Source organism: Puntigrus tetrazona, chromosome 2 (assembly GCF_018831695.1).
Source record: "Puntigrus tetrazona isolate hp1 chromosome 2, ASM1883169v1, whole genome shotgun sequence".
Classification (NCBI taxonomy): domain Eukaryota; kingdom Metazoa; phylum Chordata; class Actinopteri; order Cypriniformes; family Cyprinidae; genus Puntigrus; species Puntigrus tetrazona.
Window position 1 is genome coordinate 6,404,553 of NC_056700.1, and position 21,410 is coordinate 6,425,962.

General features: G+C 38.1%; 1 protein-coding gene across 2 annotated transcripts in view; it reads right to left on the bottom strand.

The window, feature by feature from the left end:
* Window positions 1–6,168: 6,168 nt before the first annotated feature.
* The window catches only part of nyap2b (neuronal tyrosine-phosphorylated phosphoinositide-3-kinase adaptor 2b), a 32,589-nt gene continuing 17,347 nt past the window's right edge, over window positions 6,169–21,410 (bottom strand). The window contains exons 5-7 of one of the 2 annotated variants that reach the window (XM_043254235.1): window positions 8,684–9,499; window positions 8,351–8,448; window positions 6,169–8,267 (exon numbers count right to left, since the gene is read on the bottom strand). In XM_043254235.1, the coding sequence (XP_043110170.1) occupies window positions 8,037–8,267; window positions 8,351–8,448; window positions 8,684–9,499 (1,145 nt within the window). In that variant the 3' untranslated portion in view covers window positions 6,169–8,036. Of the gene's footprint in view, window positions 8,268–8,350; window positions 8,464–8,683; window positions 9,500–21,410 lie in introns of both variants that reach the window. The other variant, XM_043254226.1, reaches the window with a different exon arrangement.

Consider the following 21,410-nt stretch of genomic DNA (forward strand, 5'->3'; position numbering starts at 1 on the left):
TCGTTAAAAATCACTAATATTTATTAATCTTTTGGGTTTCCAATTATAGTACTGACCTTATACATAATTTTATTTTACTCCAATCTTTCGTGATTTTAGCTATATTTACATAAATGTAACTGCTGATCCCTCTAGTTGTGATTAAATTTGGATCATTAATTAACTATAATATTTCCTAGTTTCGACTTATCGTTCGTAAGGAGTCTGGGTCGCTTAGAGACCTTGTTTGGCCAGAACAGACTCACGACACATCTGGGCTAGTCCAGGTCTTAGTCAGAGGCTACCCCGTAGATCGCTTACCTTAATGCAATCTCCTTGATAGAGTCAAAAAGAGTAATTTTTTATGCGTTCCCTAAGTAATAGCATGCTAAGCCAGTTTGGTGGCCAGAAGTCAAGATCTCAAGACGGCTCCATCCATCGATCGTTGATCTGACTCACCCTAGCACGCCAACAATGCGGAAAACCTCAGAAGTCACTAACCTACTAGAAAAGTTATTTCAGACAATATTATAAGTTAACCAAGATTAATATTTATTTTGCCAGGCAAGAACAGTTTCCAAATTGGTATAATTCAAAAAACATTTGCACAACTGATCAGCAGTACAAAAATAACACAAAACAAAATAAAACAAACTTAAAAGGTCAGTATACCTGGTCTTTAAAAAGTACATAGTGTAGTGTATGGGACACACACCACACTACGGGCCGATCTGGCTACAGGGTGTTGTTTACTCTCTTTTTGAAGTTCTTTTGTTCCTTTGAATATCCCTTCTCAGATTAGTCTTATTGCATTTACAGGTTTTGATTCACCTCCTTACAGTACATTTTTAGTTACAATACTGTCTACAATTTTGGCACTATCTTCCTTACTGTACATGCAATACTGATAAATTTTTATTAAACACATTACTCTGATTCCATGAACGTTCCAAAGGCTGTGGTTCATTCCTAGATTTTTTTCTCCTAGAAACTTAAAATATCTTCTTTACTGTAGTTCCAAAGAATGTAGTACACTCAGTGGCCAAACTGACTTACTACAGATAAAAGTCAGCCAATTTCACCTTTGCTGTTCATACAGAACACAAATATTCCACCAAAATGTTCCAAAGGTTTTGGTATATTCTTTGTAGCCAGACTGATCTGATTTACTACAGGAGAAAGGTTGCTGTAATTAGTTGTTTTTTTTAACTGTAAAAAGCTTTTTTATTTTTTTTTTCATGCAGCCTTGGACTGCTTCTGGACATTACTTTGACAGGGTGTGTGACTACTGGGAAAAAAAGACCACTTAAATATTTGTAATTTCTTATAATACTGAAAGTTGAAAGATTGCCTAATATTTTTAAATATATGTGTGATTTTACACTTAAAACAACAGACTTGAAAAGAGTATTATTGTTAATTGTAATAACGTGGTTCTTTTAATAAAAAGAAAACATCAAATAAATGTGATGTCATAGGCTACGGGGGCTACGGAGTATGAAGTAGCCGGTAGTCAAAATAAACAAAATCTTTAATGAAACCACATGGAAAAAACACAAACTCTAACACAATATGAGACAGGACAATCTGCAACTCAGTGGACAAGAACTAGCATAGGGCAGATAACAAGGGGGAGACAGGTGAACACAATGAAGGTAACTAACTAAATGGAACAGGAACTAAATTAAATAAGGGAAAACAGGGGCTAAACAGGAACTTCACATGACAAGTGTAAAATCAACAGAGAAATAACTGAGGCTCCCCTTGGTATGGACGCACTAGCACACAACTGGCCTTGGGTCCTACGCAAATACGCATTCCCCCCAGTGAGCCTGCTTGCATAGACTCTAGGAAGATGAGGAACAGGTCCTGTTGGTTGCGCTATACTGGCCCACTCGGACTTGGTTTTCTGAACTCAGTCTCCTTGCAAAGGACCTCCTTTCACAGAGACTTGGTACCATGTAGCACCTGTGTCCAGACCTTTAGAATCTTCATGTGTGGCTCCTGGATGGGATCCGCATCCTATCCAGGAGCCACACATGAAGATTCTAAAGGTCTGGACACAGGTGCTACATGGTACCAAGTCTCTGTGATTTACCACAAGCTGTGGTGAACACTATTACCCAGACTAGAGGCCCCTCTACAAGGCAGGCTTATGTGCTAAAGTGAAGTCTGTTCGCGAACTGATGTCCTTCTCGAAAAGAAGATCCCCAAAGGTGCACGATTGGAGTAGTGCTCTCCTTCCTGCAGCAAAGGTTTGAGAGTAGACTTTCACCCTTCACCTTGAAAGTGTATGTGGCTGCCATTGCAGCCCATCACGATACAGTAGACGGCTGATCTTTGGGAAAGCACAATCTCGTTGTGAGATTCCTGACAGAAGGTTAATTCCTCCTAGGTCACCACTAGTGTCCTCAAGGGACATCTTTGTTGTCCTGGCTGGCCTTCAGAGGGGTCTATTTGAGCCCCTGTTCTTTGTATATCGTTCTGCTAAGACAGCGCTCCTGACCTCACTCTTTTCCATTAAGAGGGTCGGGGACCTCCAAGCATTTTCGATGAGTGAAGAGTGCCTTGTGTTCAGGCTGGCCTACCCTACCTTGCCTGGATATGTGCCTAAGGTTCCCACTATGCCCTTTTGCGATCAGGTGGCGAACCTGCAAGCACTGCCCACGGAGGAGGCAGGTCCAGCCTTGGTGTTGCTGTGTCCTGTCAGAGCACTTCACATATACGTGAACCGCACCCAGAGCTTCAGCAGCTCTGAGCAGCTAGTTTGTCTTCCACGGAGGTCAGCAGAAAGGGAAGGCTATCTCCAAGCAAAGGCTGGCCCACTGGATAGTGTATGCCATCACCTTGGCTTACCAGGCCCTAGGTAATCCATGCCCCCTAGGGGTGAGAGGTCACTCCACCCAAAGTGTTGCCTCCTCCTTTGCGTTGGTTCACAGTTCCTCTCTGGCAGACATCTGCAGAGCTGTGGGCTGGGCGACACCGAACACCTTTGCGAGGTCAGTTGCTTCCTGTGTGTTGGGTAACAGGTAATTGGCTGAAAGAACTTTCCGATGTTACTCTTGCTGCACCATTTCCCCTCATCCAGAGATGCAAACACTGTTTTTCTCCTTCAGTAAGTTCTCCAGTCAGTAAACCCTGGTGAAGCTTCCTCCGACACCCTCAGCAGTCAGACTTTGTGGAGCAGTCTAATGCCAGGCCAAATATTGGTGTAGCTTGCCCCTGTACTGGGCTAGGTGCTCCATATAGCTGATTCTCCATGGTGATCCTATATGTGTATATTCCACAGTAAGGTTTACAGATGCTAGAAACTTGCTTTTCGAAGGAAAGATTGCTGTCAAACAGCACACCTAGGTTCCTAACTGATGATGAAGAATTAACAGAGCAGCCATCAAGTGTTAGACTGTGTTCTGGATTATTATATGTGGGGTTTTTAGGTCCAATTATTAGCACCTCTGTTTTTTCAGAATTTAGCATTAAGAAGTTACTCATCATCCAGTTTTTTATATCGACTATGCATTCTGTTAGATTCTCAATTTGGGGTGTATCACCAGGCTGCACTGAAATATAGAGCTGAGTATCATCAGCATAGCAGTGAAAGCTAACACCATGTCTCCTGATAATATCTCCCAGAGGTAACATGTACAGGTTGAAAAGTAACGGTCCTAGCACTGAGCCTTGAGGAACTCCATATTTCACTTTTGAGCGATATGATACCTCTTCATTTACTGCTACAAACTGATAGCGGTCAGATAGATATGATTTAAACCATGCTAAGGCGCCTCCTCTAATGCCAACATAGTTTTCTAGTCTATCCAAGAGAATGTTGTGATCGATAGTATTGAATGCTGCGCTAAGATCTAATAGCACTAATAACGAGATAAAACCACGATCCGATGATAGAAGCAGATGAATGTTTTGGGAACATATCCTAATGACAATGATGAATTAATAATGTTCAAAATAGGATCTATGACTTCTGGAAGCAAATATTTTAATAGTTTAGATGGAATAGGGTCTAACATACATGTTGCTGGTTTAGATGATTTAACAAGTTTGTACAAGTCTTCTTCTCCTATAATAGAGAAAGAGTGTAATTTTTCCTTAGGGGATCTAAAGCTCACTATCTGATGTGAAACTGTAGTTGATGGCTGCATAGTTACAATTTTATCTCTGATGGTATCAATCTTAGAAGTAAAAACATTCATGAAGTCATTGCTGCTATACTCTTGGGGAATATTAGCACCTGTTGACGTTTTATTTTTTGTTAATTTAGTTACTGTACTGAATAAATACCCGGGGTTGTGTTTGTTTTCTTCTAAAGGATGCCCTACACCATACTAATGAATTATTGTGGTCCTAAACCAGGCATTTTGGTTTCATTGTTTAAACCTTATACATGATAAAGCTTTAAATATTCAGAATAAATTGTATGTCCATGTTTGCATTCCAAGCTCTTAACAGCAAAGGATTATAGCCGTTAACCCAGCAGTCCTTTGCTCATCTCTCCATAACTGTTACATTTGATGTAGATAAAATTTCTATAAAATACTCATACTCATACACGTGGCAGGTAATCAGAGACAGGTAAAGGCAGGTAATCAGAGAATAGGTAGAATGCTTGGTAAGGCAGATGAACTGGCAATACTTCGCACTGAACAACTGGAGGGAAATTGGCTATAAATCCCTCAAGCAGGAAATTAATGACGTGTGAGCAGAGGGGTGGAGTACAGCTAGTACTCAGGTGAAGATCCCTCTGCTGGCTTGGCATTACAGATTTGGCAGGTGATCATGGTTCTGTTAATGGGTGGTTTAGGAAATCTAAATCTGCAGTGTTTCTTTATTTTTCCTACAGGACTTTAAGTAGTTATGACTGTGCACACTGTACTTCACTTTTTTATTTTAATTCTATGCAGCTCAGGGTCGTTGTTTGGGTCTGGTAATTTACATGAGATGTATCTGTCAGTGAAATCACACACATCCTGATCTTGATCTTTTTCAAATTAGTTAGTCAAGTGTGAGATCTAAGACTATATGCCATATTTCTAGAGAGAAGAGCAGCACCACCCCAGGAGGGATGAAGACCATCTCTTTTCAACTGGTCAAGCCTGCCCCAAAACGTCATCCAATTGTCTATAAAACCTATGTTATTCTGAGGGCATCACTTAGACATCCAGCTATTGAGACCCAGCAGTCTCATCACCCCGTTAAGCAGGGAGGGGACCAGAGCATATTACAGTGTCTGATATTGTACTTGTAAATTCACACACCTCTTTAATGTTATTTTTTGTGATCTCCTACTGGCAAAGTCGAACATCATTTGTGCCATTAGAACATAACAAGAGCAAAAATACAGGTGTTTGTGAGCATATCTTTGTGAAACTCAGATCATTGCATCAGTCTGTGTGTCTTGCTCTGGGAGCTCACGGACAGCTTGAGTTCTTTTTTCTCAAGTATTTTTTTACACATCTTTAAACCTTATGAATAAAAACACTCCAACACCTTAGCAATCACCCCAGGTACCATAGCAACCACCTAGCAACACCTTAGCAACCACACCAGGTACCATAGCAACCACCCTGAGTTCTCTAGCAACACCATAGCAACCACACCAGATACCATAGCAGCTGCATAGCTATACCTTAGTAACCACCCCAAGTATCCTAGCAACCACATAGCAACACCCTAGCAACAGCCCCAGATACCATATAGCTACACTTTAGTAACCACCCCGTTTACCCTATCAACCAACTTAGCAACCACCTTAATTACACTAGCAACTACATAGCAACACCCTAGCAACATCTATGGGTACCATAGCAACCGCATAGCAACACCTTAGCAACCACCTGCAATACGTACCTGCTACTGGTACCCTCCAGGAATGGGGTGGAGCCTGGCCAATAAGAAGGGAGGCCTGGCTCGCAACAAGCAATAAGCAATTTCAAAACCTGTGGTATAGTGTGGATAGTCATCTGTTTATATTTGTTTTCTGGATTGTTTGTTATTTTGTTCTTTTATTTTTGGGTTTATTTGGTACTTTGCTATTTCGATCTCCCCACTGGATTTTCCACTGGCACACTGTAAATAAAACATCACTTTACATAACTGTAGCCTCAAACTTTAGATATTTATTCAGAGGTATTATTTTCAAGATTAGCTAATGCACAGAGAGAGATAGAGATCAGAGAAATTCCAAATGTATATTTATTTATTAATTTTGAAAAGTCTCTTGTGACAATCATACTTTTTTCAGTGGCACTGTACAGAGAAGCGTACACTCATACGCAACATACATACAACAAAAGACATAGGCTTTTTGCCTGTCACAGTGCACATTTTACATATGATTTTTCAGTGATGCTTGTTCCATTTCCAAACTGCACCCTCTGGTGAGAGAAATCCAAAGTTTATTAATGATCTGCATCTGCTTGGCACACATACATACGAACAGACTACAACATATTGCAACCCCCACCTGTTTGAAACTGTATAGCACACACTACCTTAGTTTATTAGTATTACAAGCTTCATATTTTTCCAAACAGTATTTCAGTCTGAGTTAAATAAAATTGATCTGTTTCATACTGTATCCTAAACATTATTTCAGACATTTAGTAATTTTATTTCTCCAAAACATTTATAACTACCAACCAATGGTCTATATCTCTCGAATAGGATTAGTATACACTCTGCAACTGTGTTCAGTCAGTGTGTGCCGGTCTTCAAATCAACACATTTTGTATAGACAAGAGTTTCAAACATGGGGGTCAAAGAAGAAATGAGGAAGGGTGAGGGAAGGGAAAGTACTTTGGCAATGCAGATGGTGAATTGGTTGTGCAAATGATCATTTGAACTGATTTGAAAGGTTGAGGTAGAGGGACAACAGTGGGTATCCATTCAGGTAATATGTGGCAAAGGATTATGAAATTACAGCTCTCTTGCATACAGCCTATTTGTTTATTTAGCCATAAACCCTATTACCAGTCCTTGAAGCCATAGGTACTGCTTTCTTGATGTAGCTATTGGTCATTGGTTTGTTTTGCTAATACAGATGGTTGTGTATGTTTAAAATTTCCAAATACAAATCTACTCCATTATCTTGGATTATGGCACAGTCATTCTATACAAAAAATTACACAAAAATCATCTAATTTTTCAGTTGTCAGTTCATGTACACCATTCTTAAATAATGCTGAGATAAAAAAAATACTCTGATATTCCAGATTGTCATTAATCTCTGGCTGACCATCTTTCCACTTTGGAGGATTCTCAATGGCACCTGCCAGCTATTGCCACAGACCCAAAGAGGAGAGTGCTGTCCCTTGGGTTTTACACCTGTACATTTCATGTACACACAGAGTACACTGATACAACCTCCCATAAAGGAGACATTTTCTGTATCAAGACAGAAAAACTGTTACCCTTTTTCTATGTGCAGCAAACTGTCCTTAAATCAGAGGCATACTCTCTGAAAACTAGCACTGACTTAAAATGACTAGAAAAACTAAAGACAGAGCAAATGACAATGTAGTTCAAAACAATATAACCCTTTTGAAGGATTTTTGAGAAATACTTGATTTGTTTATTTCTTAATATTAGACATTCAAATAAATGATCTAACATGTGGAAAGGCAGCTTGAAGGAAGCTAACCCTAATCCGATCATCATAACATCCAGTGTTTAAAAACAGATTTCATATACCACACAAACTTAATTTCCAGAGGTCTTAAAATACAAAGGCAAGTCAGAGCTTGATGAAAATTGATTGATTGTGTATTGCAAAGTTAAAAAGGAAAAAAAAAAGAATGGTAGAAAAACTCTACACAATCTTTGCAAAGATAATGCATTTAATTTAGAAAATATTTACTGATCCTAAGTCATTAAGGAATCACATTGCATATAAAAATATTAGATATTAACAATAATATGAAAACCTCATAAATTGTAACCTCTGAAATATTGCTATGGTAAGCCCACTCATCCACTAGTGGGTTCAACCTTGTCTGATATTAAAGAACAGAGCATGATCCTAATATGCTCACAAGACTACAAAGTCAAATGGCTGTGTCCCAGAAGACTGTAGTCTGAGTAGTGTAGGGGGGTGGGCTGTGCTTCTTTGCCCCGTTAATTTTTTTCCAGCTGGACATGCTAGGCAGGCCTTCTTTCTTGCATGGGCTATGGTCAGGAAGATGTTGTCGAGACCGTATCTCCCGACAGAGACGTTGTTTTCTCTCGATCATTTCCAGCATGGTACTGTCACTATACAACCATGGCATAGGGGGCATCTATTGTCAAAAGAAAGAACAAAGGTTGTCAACTGTATGTAATTTTATAGCTGCACAAATAAGTTTTGTGATAGAGACATTACCTGTTGGACATCAGCTGGCTGTCTCTGAGGTGTGCCTTTTGGAGATGGTGATACTGTTGTGGAAGAAGACCGTCTTGCCTTTGGAACTGTCATTAAATCTGCAAGCAATGTTTCTACAGATGAACATGGAGCATCAGTTATGACATTATTTTACCACCTGAAAATACTACTTTTGAGTAGCATGATTTTTGTTGCTCATCCAGAATAGATAAGGCTGGTTATTGCTGGTCTAGCAAATTCATGGTGATGGTGATCACCCAAGCATTCAAATATATTATTAACAAGCTGTGCTTCTCTTTTTAGCTGGGCTGTAAAATAAAATTATGTACTTACCAGAGTTTGAGTTCCCTAAAATTATATTTGGACTCATGGAGGATCGTCCATGCCGGGTGGACGATACAATAGCTGAAGAGCCATGCCTTGTATCCTTGTCCTGTGCTTTGGGTGATTCTGTGCTATAATTACTTCTATCTTTCTCATCATACCAGGGTAAAGTCCCATTGGTTTGAACTTCCCTTTCTTTGCAGTCCCATCTGCTCATGATATCATTGCCATTCACGATTCTTTCCTTGCTCCCCCTCATACTCTCTGTACTGTGGTTGCTTTTTTCCTTGTTTTGACCAGGCTCAATGACATGCTTGCCACCATCTTTATCCCCTTGACGTTCCAAGACTGTTCTACCAAGATCTTTATTTTCATATCTGAGAAGAAGGTCTATCCCGTAACAAACATTCTCTCGGCTGTCACGCCTGCTGTCCAGACCATTTCTTAGCAGCTCTTTACTCTCATGTCTGGCAAAAGTTTCTGCACTATTGCAGCCCCTTTCTTTGCTATCTTGTCGAGGCAGTGCATCAGTACTACTGCCTCGATCTTTGCTCTCTTGTCGGGAAGGCAGCTCTGAGTAGTTATATCCCCTGTCCTTGCTGTCCCTTCTGGCTAATGGCTCAACATTAATATATCCAGAGTCCTTATTGTCATGTCGAGATAAGGCTTCAGTGACATTTGATTCTCTGTCTTTGCTGTCACGCCGATGCAAGGACTTTCCATTGCTGCTACGGTCTTTATCACGCTTGGATTCTTTGCTGTGGTGACTCCTCTCCTTGTGCTCCCGTTTGGACTCAGAACTGTGACCTTTTCCTTTGATTTCAACTAGAAGAAGAAGACATTACAGATATTTCAGTGACTTAACCTCATGTTTAACAACTACAGATGGCTATTCACATTAATGCATTTACATTTACATTTACATTTAGTCATTTTGCAGACGCTTTTTTCCAAAGCGACTTACAATTGAGAGTACATCAAGCGATTCATTTTTTGAGAGACAAATGCCTTCTAAATGTTTTTTTATTATTACTGCAGTACTGGAGTTAGGTTGTTAGGTCGTCGTGTTCCCATGATACTCAAGGATTCATTAATAAATTTTGTTGTGATGGGTGTGACACACACCCAAACATTTCTTACAGATGGTCGCACAATATGTATTATATTAATCTAAAATACAAGTTGCATTGTTTCTTAAAAATGTAAATACAATTTAAAAAGATTATGTTAACAAATTAACATAAATTGGTCTGTTAAAACCAAAAGTGTTTTTATGTGCCATATTTAGAGAGACCAGACAGCACAACATCATATTATTAGAATTCACTCACACTAAGTATGCACCATGTTATGTTTAAATTGTGTGATTGCTCCATATAACCATCATTGGCTTGCTTGGAAGAGGTGGACTAGATTACAGTTCAGTTGGGCTGGTCCACAGTATGCATGACACAGAACATCTACTATTTTTTGTGCACTACTGTCATTCTTATGACGGCAAACATATTCTATAACTACTACTACTATGCTACACTTTTTAATTATTTAATTAAATCAATATTTTTAATGTGTCTTCCTTATTAATGAACAGACATTGTGGTTTGAGAGTAAAGCTGCAAATAATTTCATAAACGTCAATTGCCTCCATATTAATTTTCTGGTACATACAAGTGAAAATCACTGCATGGCATAAATTATCTGTTTATCAGGCATTCATCTTGCCTTTATCTTGTACATGAAGTAGGTGTGCTCTGGCTCGGAATGTTGTAGTGGGGGAGGGACTTGGGACTCATTTCAAGGCAACTGTGCCTAGTGTGAGTACACCCTCACTCTCTTTTCATTTCAAACATGCATGTACTTTTTTTTCTCTCATCCTTCAAACTATATTTTCAAAACTAGCCCAGTGTTTTGTGTCAGTGGGGTCTAGAGTTGTTTTGTATTCAAATTGTGCTATGATAGTCTTAAATATGCTTTCCTGATTTTCCACAGTCAGTGAAGGGTTCGCAGAGACCCATTGTTTAAAATGAGCTGTACATCTGTACTTCCTAAGCTTACAGCACAATTGATGAGTGGGTTTACACATAGGACACACATTGTTTTCCATCCATAAACAAGAATAGATGGTACTCTTATGTCAGAAAGTGTGCATTTAGCCTTCTACAAGATCATTGCAAATTGCACTGTGTGACATGGATCTAAAAAACTTGGCATACATGTAGATTGTACTATAATTAATTTTTTTTAATTAAAAAAAATGTAGTGTTTAATCCTGTCATCAAACGTTACTGACACTCTGTTCTCCAATTTGATACTGTTAAGTGCTTTGGCGTAATGATTTGACATGAAAAATACATACTGTAAAATAAAAAATAAAATGACATAAAAATATCCCTTATATAAATTAACCATGGTTATAATAAAAAAAAAACATGGCTACTATAGGTAAACCATGGCAAAAATAAATTAAACATGTTTTGCTACATTATTCATAGTTTAGCCATGGTATTAATAGTAAAACTGTTAATAGTGTTGTATTACAAATTTATAAAAGGTTAAACACAGACTCCAATATAACAGTATATGCTGAATGTGTATTGTGATTTACATTCTAAGAGCAGGAAGCCCAAGCCCCGAGACAGTTATCTTTTGTCTTTCAGTTCTTGAACATCTGGTAGGTGTCCTAAGTCAAGTGTGAATGCTAATCCTAAGGTACAACTGTGCCTTTTGTTTCACCTATGCATTTGAATCACACTTGGATGCTAAATAGATCAAGGATCGGGAAAGTTCCTGTTCTGGGCTAAGTTCCTGATTGCATTTGCATACTTTTGTTTTACTGGTCTCCACCTCTGTGTACTCCTCCCCTTTGAAACATATATACTTCAACCTAACATGTTTTATTTAGATTTTTTGCTTGGAGATTTCTTGAAGATTTTCTTGGAGATTGCTTGACAATTTTCTTAAAGTTTTCTTGAAGACTTCTTGCAGATGACTACAGCAACGAAATAAAAAATTCCTGCTTTACCAAGAATCTCCTGGTCTCTTCTTAAAAAGAAGCTAAAAAAAAGTTTCCAACAATAGGCTACAACTTTGTGATAATGATCAGGATGATGACACCATTAACGAAGAGCCAAATGTTTGGCTCTGTTTACATTGAGGCTGATTGGAAGGAAGCAATGTTTTTAAAGTATTTATTTACAAATTGAATATGGATTATGTCTCATGGACTATGAATATCTAAGTTATTATGAACATCAGTCACTGACTCCTCATGTTGCAAGTGTACTTTATTTCTGAACTGGGAGATTTGATAGCACACCATAAATATATATACATATGTATATAAAAGTTTGTTTCAGTGTGGCTATGTTATTTATATGCAGTGATTGCTTTGTTATTTGTATTTGTGTTATGTATTTTCATTTTCATAATTCTGTTTTAAGGAAATGTCTATTGTGAAATGTACACTGGGATTTTGTTACCCTATGATGAGGGTTCATCCCATTTATATTTGGCAGGAAAATAGCCTAACTAGTGTGTTTGTAGTTGTAAGGGTGGCTGGGGGTAGAGAGCTGAAACTGTTTGACTTGAAAGGCATGTCTGCTGTGAGATATGTTTAAACTGAAAGAAGCACCCCAGCAAGTGATTTGAGATGTTGGTTTTGCTGCTGACAACATTTTTCTTCTTTGTGTTTTGTAGCTTCAGTGAGTGTTTTATTGTATTTATTTTGTTAATTTAAATAAATGAAGTAAATTTAATTGAATAAACTGTCCATTACCGTGTAGTACCTTGCCATCCTAGCTTCTTCCTGGCCTCTCATCAACATCTACCCAACATTTTATTTTATTAATACTAGACATTTATAGTAGACATTTTTCCAGTGACATTTATTTGATGTAAATGACTGTTACTGTAAGTTATTGAATGACTTTAATGACAGGTCATTGAAGGCTAAGTACTCTAGCCTATCTGGAGTACATATAAATATGAACATGAATAAGCTTGATAGCTGTCGAACTATCTGAGTTTGTCTCAGGTTACTTGACTGTAATCCTGTTCCCAGAAAAAGTGTGAACAAGATGCCCTCAAAAGTGCTAATGAGAACAATCTTTGATTCTACCAGTTGTCGAAGCATGTGTGTCAAACACACCAAAGTTTGACTTATATAACCTCAGTTAGGTTACATCACTTGATTATGTGCACCTGGAGGTTATAAATTGGCATGAAAAGGAAACATCCTCAAGTTAATTTTTGTCATATAAAAAGTTGCTCTGACTTACGCCACTGGTTATTACGGTGAACGTAAATCTGAAGAGCATGTACTGGATACAATAAGTGAAGACTTCCCTGTTTCAGTGTTGTGAACAGCGGAGGACAGACGGCATTGAGATCGACTGGATTTATGGTTGGGAAAGACACTTTTGGAAGATAATTAGGGTGAGAATACAAAATAACTTTGACTAGCCTAGGGACAAAATCTAGGCAGGATGGCAAGACTAGTGGAGCCTGCAAATCCCCAATTCTTTTTAGAGAAGTAATGGCCATTAGAAAAAACATTTTTTGAGTCAGAAGCCTGACTGGTGCTGATTCTAATGGTTCAGAAGTGGTGCTAGCCAGCCCCCCGAGCACTATGACTAGATCCTATGAAAGGACCATCACTGTGGTGTGCGGCCTCAACTGCTTGGCACCACAAATAAAGCAGGCAGCTAGAGAGTGTTTTCCCACAGAAACCCTGTCAATTAGAACATGGCAAGCCGAAATGAAACAATCTGGCAGTGAACTGGGTCTGCAGGATGTGTTGGCTGGAAAGCCAGCATCTCTTAATTGGTTGCCCCACAGGGCCCAGACATCAAGGTTCCAGAGCTCGGGTCGGGGGTGAAAGATTGTCCCCTGCGCTTGAGACAGAAGATCCCTACTCATCGGAGTGCCCAATGCAAGTCGCCAAGGATGGATATTAGATCTGAGCACCACACTCTGGTCAGGCAATGAGGCACTATCAATAAGAGGTTAAAACCCTGATGAACCTTCACCAAGACTCCACGGAGCAAAGCTATCAGAGGAAATGCATAAAGACACAGTCTGGGCCAAGTGTGGGCCATCGTGTATAAACCCATGGGAGTTGGATGAGTCAGAGAGTTGTAATGGGGACACTGTGCTGTCTCCTGTGAGGCAAAGAGGTCTACCGCCTGAGAGAAATTGTCCTTTGATCAAAGTATAACCTGCTGCACTAGCTTGTTCAAGTGGCACAAGCACAGTCCACCCTGGTGATTTACTTAAGAGACTACTCTAGTGTTGTCCACTCACACTAGAATATGGTAGCATCTCAACTGCTGGAGTAAATATTTAAGGCCCTGAAACAGAGCCATCATTTTGAGGCAATTGATGTGCCATGCGAAAAGATGATCTCTCGGGCTGGATGGCCATCCAAAACCACTCCCCAGCCCATGAGGGAACGGTCTGTCATTAGCATCTTGCGACAACAACACAGACATAAAGTGGGACCCAACGTCAGAAACTGTAAGCCACATTGAATGGGTACAGAGCCCCTGGCTCGTATCCCTTATTTGCCTTTGGGGATTGGCCCTCGGATAAAGGACCAAAGGTATTATAGGATGCATGGAAGCAGCTACAATGAGACCTAGAACACTCTAAAAGTAATGAACTTTCTGGGCTAGTTTGATTTTTTTTAGGGTGTTTAGAATGCATGCTGGAGCCTGCATTGTGACCAAATCCCATACAACCCATAAATGAGCAGGAGAGAGAACGCTTTTCTTGGCATTGAGTCTCAACTGCAGAGATTCGAGAAAAGCTAGGAAAACATCCCGATGTCAAAGTGCTCTTGAGACTGGGCTAAAATTCAATTAATGAATTAATTCAAAACACAAATGTATTTGGTATATGTGCGGGGTGACAAGGCTACACAGAAAGGAAGTTTCTGATGTTGGTAAGTTTTGCCACCAAAAGCGAATCTCAGGATTTTCCTGTGTTGTGGCAATATTTCTATGTGTCCTTCAGATTAATTGTAACAAACCAATCCTTTTAGATTTGAGAAACAATCATCTTAACTCTTAACATTTTGAACTTGTATTTTCTGAGATAGCGGTTTAACCCAAAAAGATCTAGAATTGGACGCAACCCCCTGTATAATAGCCTGACTCTTTGTCTGGCACGGGAACATGTTCTGTGGCCCATTTGTCCAGCAGAGTCTGCAATTCTTGTGTTAGCTCTTTCATGACATTGAAATTTTCAGATGTAAGGCAACCTTGTGCATAATACAGTGCAGTGACTGGATCATAAGAGTTCATTCTTATGAATAATACTGAGAAAAGCACAGAAAACTGATGACATGGACACATAATCTCCACCACTGCAAATTAATGCATGCATGAGTGATGTTGATTCAACTTTTGAATCAACTTTTGAACTTAAAAAACTAAATTGTTTAAAATGAATAAAAAAAATATTTTTACCTTAATAGTAGACATAATGAATGTTGTTGTTTTCACTGACCTGTTCATATATGTTCACATCTTAAAAAAACATTTTTATGATTCCATGACACTTAAAATTCACCTTCCTGTGTGTTTAACAACACAATAACTATAACAGATTTAAGTTAATGTGCTTAGGTTAATAAATGCAATAATACCACATGATTGGATTATTCTTTCAATCAGTCAATGCATATAATTAGATAATGTGTACAAAAAAATCACAATTTAATAGCAAGTATACTTTTAGCAATTGTATGTCTGTGTAATTGTTTTTTCTACATTGTAGAAATATCCCCATTTGGATAGTAAAACCTAACACTTTTTCAGGACTCTAGAGTGCAACCAATTTGGTCGCACGTGCAACCTAATTTCTCAATGGTGTGACCAGCTGTTCGAGAGGACAAAAGTCTCTGCGACTCTGAAAGTCTCCCTGTGGTTCAACACTATTGCACACATTAGACACATGTCATGGTCTGAACCAATCAGAGATAGTGAAGGGCAGACCCCCCTGGCCGTGGTCCAGATATTAGAAGTTAAAATGCTGGTGCTACAGTTACCCAGAGAGGTGAGTAACCTAGGCCCATCAAATAAACAGAGTGGATGAAAAGAATGATTGACAACGATGAAGGCCTGATCCATCCAAAAATAACCAATGCTCTAAAACGGAGCCATCAACCTCTCAGGTTATGTCAAGCCTTGGTCTAGAGGTGGCATCAAGGCCCAGGTATACTTCACTTTCAGCATCTCGCACACAGCTGCGTCCACACAAAGTATACTCAATCGCAGATTAGTGCGGACAGATGAGCTCAACACATGTGCAATGCCACCTACTTGACTTGTGCTCTTTCAGTAGTCTTTTCACACATTCGCTGTTGTACGTGTACAGTCCAGGGATTCTCAAACAATTGCCTGAATGCACACAGCACTACACAGGCATGATTTTCTGTTTCTATTGCTTATAATGTGAAGCTTTCCCAAGCCTCTATAACTAACCATTGCATCTCAAATGCGCGCCAAAGTCACTTTCTGCATATACTATAGCACCAAATAGTGCCATTAAAACACAATTTCAAGATATTGTGTCAAAAACGTTCACATTTTTCTGAGCAAATAAGCAAATCACAACATATCACAATGGCTTTCTTGACAAGTATTCAAGTTAACGCAGTTGGTTAAGTCTTAAATAAACTGTTAAAAAAATAATGAATGTGTATAAGTACAGCAGATCCATGCATTTCTTGTTTTAGGCTAATGATTTTAATCAAGCAAAAAAAAAAAAAAAATCTTGAGAATCATTTAGTAATTTCTGTAACTTTAATAGGTAATTGTAATACAGCTTTCATAAGCACCGTAACATACTTTCTGTTTATTTAGATAATTTGTATTATTTAGATTAATTATTTAGATAATTTATTTAGATATTTGTATCAAATGTTCTCTCTGAGGAATAAGCCCCCCTAAAGATGAAATCCTAGAGACAGAGCCAACTGAAATCAAAAAGGGCAAAGTATATTTCGAAGACATTTTTAATTTTCAAATTTAGATTTTATTTTTATTTGATTTCTCTTGAGTTTAAGCTTAAATTTCAGCTAAGTAAGGCACTTTAAGCACCAACACTTTTTCAGTAAGTATAGTTTATCTTTCTCTGTCAGCGACCAGGGATTCACTGTACTTTCTGCGCCACATGTTTTATTGGCAAGGTCTATGTATAGCATGTGCGCGTCAATTCCCAGAACAGTCCTCAGACAGAACAGGCAGGTTGTTGGTGCAGAGCAGAATAAGAATGGAGCTAGTGTGGATGCGCTGTCCTCTGACGTTTAACTTGGTTTTGATCATATTTTTCTCTTAGGCTATTTTTTAAATGACATCTGTCGTATTTATTTCTTTATTTTTTCTCTGCGACAATTTTCTACTGTGTTGTAAAATGTAACATTTGACAAGACAAAAAAAATTGCTAATAGGCTATTTTTGTACAACTTGCACAACGTACATTTTTATTTTCTCTGTGACACTTTTTTTTGCTACTGTGTTGGCAGTGTATTATCTTGGAGTAACCACAAGGTGTAGCCATTGTGTTATAAGTGTTGTGTTCTTATCTGAACGTTAGTTGGGATATGCACCTTGTTGTAAAAGGTCTGATGTCTGTTGCTGTTTGCTAAGGGTAAATAGAAGTACGTAATAGACTGCTCTTTTATGAAGATACTACCTTTTTTGTACGAGGAACATGAGGAGAAGCAAAATAGCTGTGGTAATAGTTGAGGGAGAAAGAGGTTGAGGGAGCATTGTGCTGATAATGGGAGTTGAGAAAAAAAAACGAGAGAGACAAGGAAAAATTGCGACAGGAACTTTTTGAACACTAGGAGCATTTGATGGGAAATCTTAAACTTGGGAGAATATTTAGTACTGGTACTGGAGCAGTTTTTTTGTGGCTAATGAATATAAGGATGAGGGTAAGCAAAGAGCTATTCTCATAAGTGTCATGGGACCACAAACTTACAGTGTGATGCAAAATCTTCTCAGCACTGTGAAACCGAGGGAAAGAACTTCTCAGCAGCTGGTAACAATGCTAAAACCATTTCAATTCCCAGCCAAGTGAGATGAACACAGACTGTGACCAAGTATGTTGCAGAGTTGCATCGTTTGGCACAAGACTAGTTACGAACGTAATTTTGAATCAGATGCTGAGAGATAGGCTTGTTACAGAGAAGGTTGCTTTCAGAAACAAATTTGACATTTGACAGCAGTAGTCACCAAAGCCGCAAGTAAACATGTGCTTGACTTTACAAAATAAATGAAGTGGACAGACTTGTTGCAGCATCAAGGTCGAACTGAGGAAGGTTTATCAGAAAAAAAAAGAAAACACAATGCCATTGAATGCAGATTTAAAAGAGACAAATGTTATGAGAAAATTGTTTAAAGATGAGCTGGAAACATTAAGAGTCACTACTGCTACTCTTCATGTGCAGACTGACGCTTCACTTACTTTTACCTAGATCAGTGCCATACACATTTTGAAATCAAAGGTAGAGGAAGAGATAAATTGTCTGCTGCGGGAAAGTTAAGTATTCAGAATAGGCAGCTCCTGTTGTTTCTATCTTGAACCAGATAGGAGTATAAAATTATACTGCAACTACAAACTTGCAATCAACAGTGTCAACACTGGAACAATGCCCAAACCAAGAATGGAGGACCTTTTTGCTAGACTGGATGGCAGGAAGCAGTTAAAAAAAACTGGACATGAGTCACGCATACCAACAAATCATCATAGATGAAGACTCCAAGAAATACTTGACTGTGAATACAGAATAAGGGTTATTCAGACATAGTCTCTTCCCCATTGGAGGTGCTTTGGCTCCTGCTATCTTTCAGAGAACAATGGAAGGATTATTGCAAGGGATTCCTGGAGAAGTTGTTTATCTGGATGATATATTAGTGATTGGAGTAAACCAAGTCACTTGAAGACACTTGTGGAAGTATTGTCCAGGCTGAAAGAAGCTGGGTTGCGGCTGAAGCGGGAAATGTGTATGTTGCTGGCATATGACAGAGCTTATTAGTTATTAGTTTAGTTCCTTCCAAATCTGGCAACACTGCTGGCCCCCTTACATTTGCTACTAAAAAAGATGTTCAGTGGATGTGGAAAGAGCCTCAGAAAGAAGCTTTCACAAAATCTAAAGTTCTTCTAAAATCAACAAATGTACATAGTGCATTATTCATCAAATTTAGAAGTAGTTCTGGCTTGTGATACCTCACCCTATGGGGTTGGGCGACAGTATGGAAAAGCCTCTTCGGTTCATGTCAAGAACATTAAGAGCTGCTGAAAAACATTATGAATAGTTGGACAAAGAAGGCCTGGCCATGATTTTTGGCTTTCAAAAATTTCACAAGTACTTGTATGGTCATGCATTCACAATTTGCACTGATTAAGCCCTTGATTAATTTGTTAAATGAAAGAAATGCAGTTCCTCAAATGGGAACACAGAGAGTGCAAAAGTGGGCTGTAATGTTGCAAGCATATCAGTACAACATTGTGTATAAACCTGGGAAGTACCACCAAAAGTAGAAGTAAAGCTACAGCTGTTACCATATTGTATTTGAGGAACTACAGCAGGGGACCAAAGTGGATACCTGCAGTAGTGGAAGGTTCTTTATCCTCTTTCTTTATAAGGCCATTCTGGGACAGGGCCATACTGTGAAAAGGCATGTAGAGCAAGTAAGAGCTTGCGGTACAGATTAGATATTCATGACTGTACAACCCACAAAGAATACCTCACTTAAAAGATAATGTTACATAGAACCAGTTAGTAAGAGACTCTTAGTAATGCTTCATTTAGGAGTTCGAGAAGGTCTTCCATAGAAAGACATTCTCCATCTTACTAAAAGACCATGTTGCACAGAACCAGTTAGTAAGAAACTCTTAGTAATGCTTCATGTAAGAGTTCTTTCGCAAAAATGCATAGTTCCTGATCAGTAAGATAATATTAAGATATTGTTGATGGCATGTTATATATCTTAAGCAATTATGTTGGCATTTAGTTGTGTGAATTATTTAATAATAGATTTTTTTAAAGATTTTTTTTAACATCCAATTAATAGTCATTGTGTTATAAGTGTTGTGTTCTTGTCTGAATGTTAGTTGGGAAATATACCTTGATGTACAAGGTCTGCGATGCTGATGTCTGTTGCTGTGTGCTAAGGTAAATATAAAAGGTTGACTTCAACTCATGTCATGTAGTAGACTGCTCTTTTGTGAAGATATTACAGGCAGCAGAATTTTAAACAAATTTTGCGTCTTAAGATAAATAAATTCAAGCATCTTGACAAAATGAATACAATAAATACAATTGTGTGCAGGCTACACTTTTATTTCTTAGCCAATCTCTGTTTCATTTAGTAGCAAAAATTTATATGTAAAATTGTGAAAACCTAAATTTAGGGCGAACGGTCAGGTTGGAGAGGACAGTGGGTGAACAAAGAGTGAAAATATAGCAGGAGTGGGTGGGTGCGGCATATAACCTCATGGGAGTGGGACAAAAAAAAATGTGCAGAATCCTTCAACTTCTTGCAAATGAACAGTGACTTTTGAGAGCGACAGCAAATAGGAAAGTAATAATCCACTTGTAATAATCTAACACTTAATGGCTGCTCTGTTAATTCTTCTTCATCAGTTAGGAACTGTGTGTGCTGTTTGATACCAATCTTTCATTCAAAAACCATCTCATTTTTCCATCTCAAAAATATATTAAAATTACAACCTATGCTCTCAATGTCAAATGCAGAAATGTTAATTCATGCATTCATGACCTTGAAGTTAATGCTTTATTGGGTGGTTGTTCTTCATGCTTGATAAATAACCTTCAGCTGGTCTAAACCGCAGCAGCTAGAGTCCTTACTATAACTAGGAAGTATGTAACATATTGGGCCAGTTCTGTCAATACTGCATTGGCTCCCTATTAAACATCAAATAGATTTTAAAATCTTTTTGATTACTTATAAAGCCATACATAGTTTAGCTCCTCAATACTTAAGCGAGCTTTTATCACATTATATAGCATGTCCGTTGCATTCTCAAAATTGTAGAAACTATCTATGCAATTGAACTGGAAATTAAGTGCTGGGTGTCCGGCCAGAGGAGAACTAGCCCCAACTGAGGCTGTCATTATGCATCATCATTTTATTCTCCAATTTGATACTGTTCAGTGCTTTCATATAATCTCTGCATATAACTAAAAAAGTGATATATAACTAAAATTGATTGATATATATATATACATACGTATATATATATATATATATATATATATATATATATATATATATATATATATATACATATATATATATATATATATATACACATATATAACTTTGTGACTATAATGTAGCTTTTGAGATATATATATATATATATACATATATATCTCAAAAGCTACATTATAGTCGGCCATGTCTACATGTTACACTGTTTAATTTAAGACATTACTTATATTTTGGTGTTGATTTTGTGTTTAATCATATATAAGTGATGTGTAATTGTCCAGGAAGGCTGAAAGTCAAAAACACTTTATATTCAAGTGTTTTCCGAATTATTATGCATGTTTTTTTTTTGCAGATAAAATGATGCAAGAAAGAGTTTGAACTCAGATTAAAAGTTAAAAATAATTAAATGCCCATGAGAACGATGCAATACTAATGCAATAATCAAATTAGAAAAGTTAAGGAATGACCATTGGGTGGCGAAATGCACA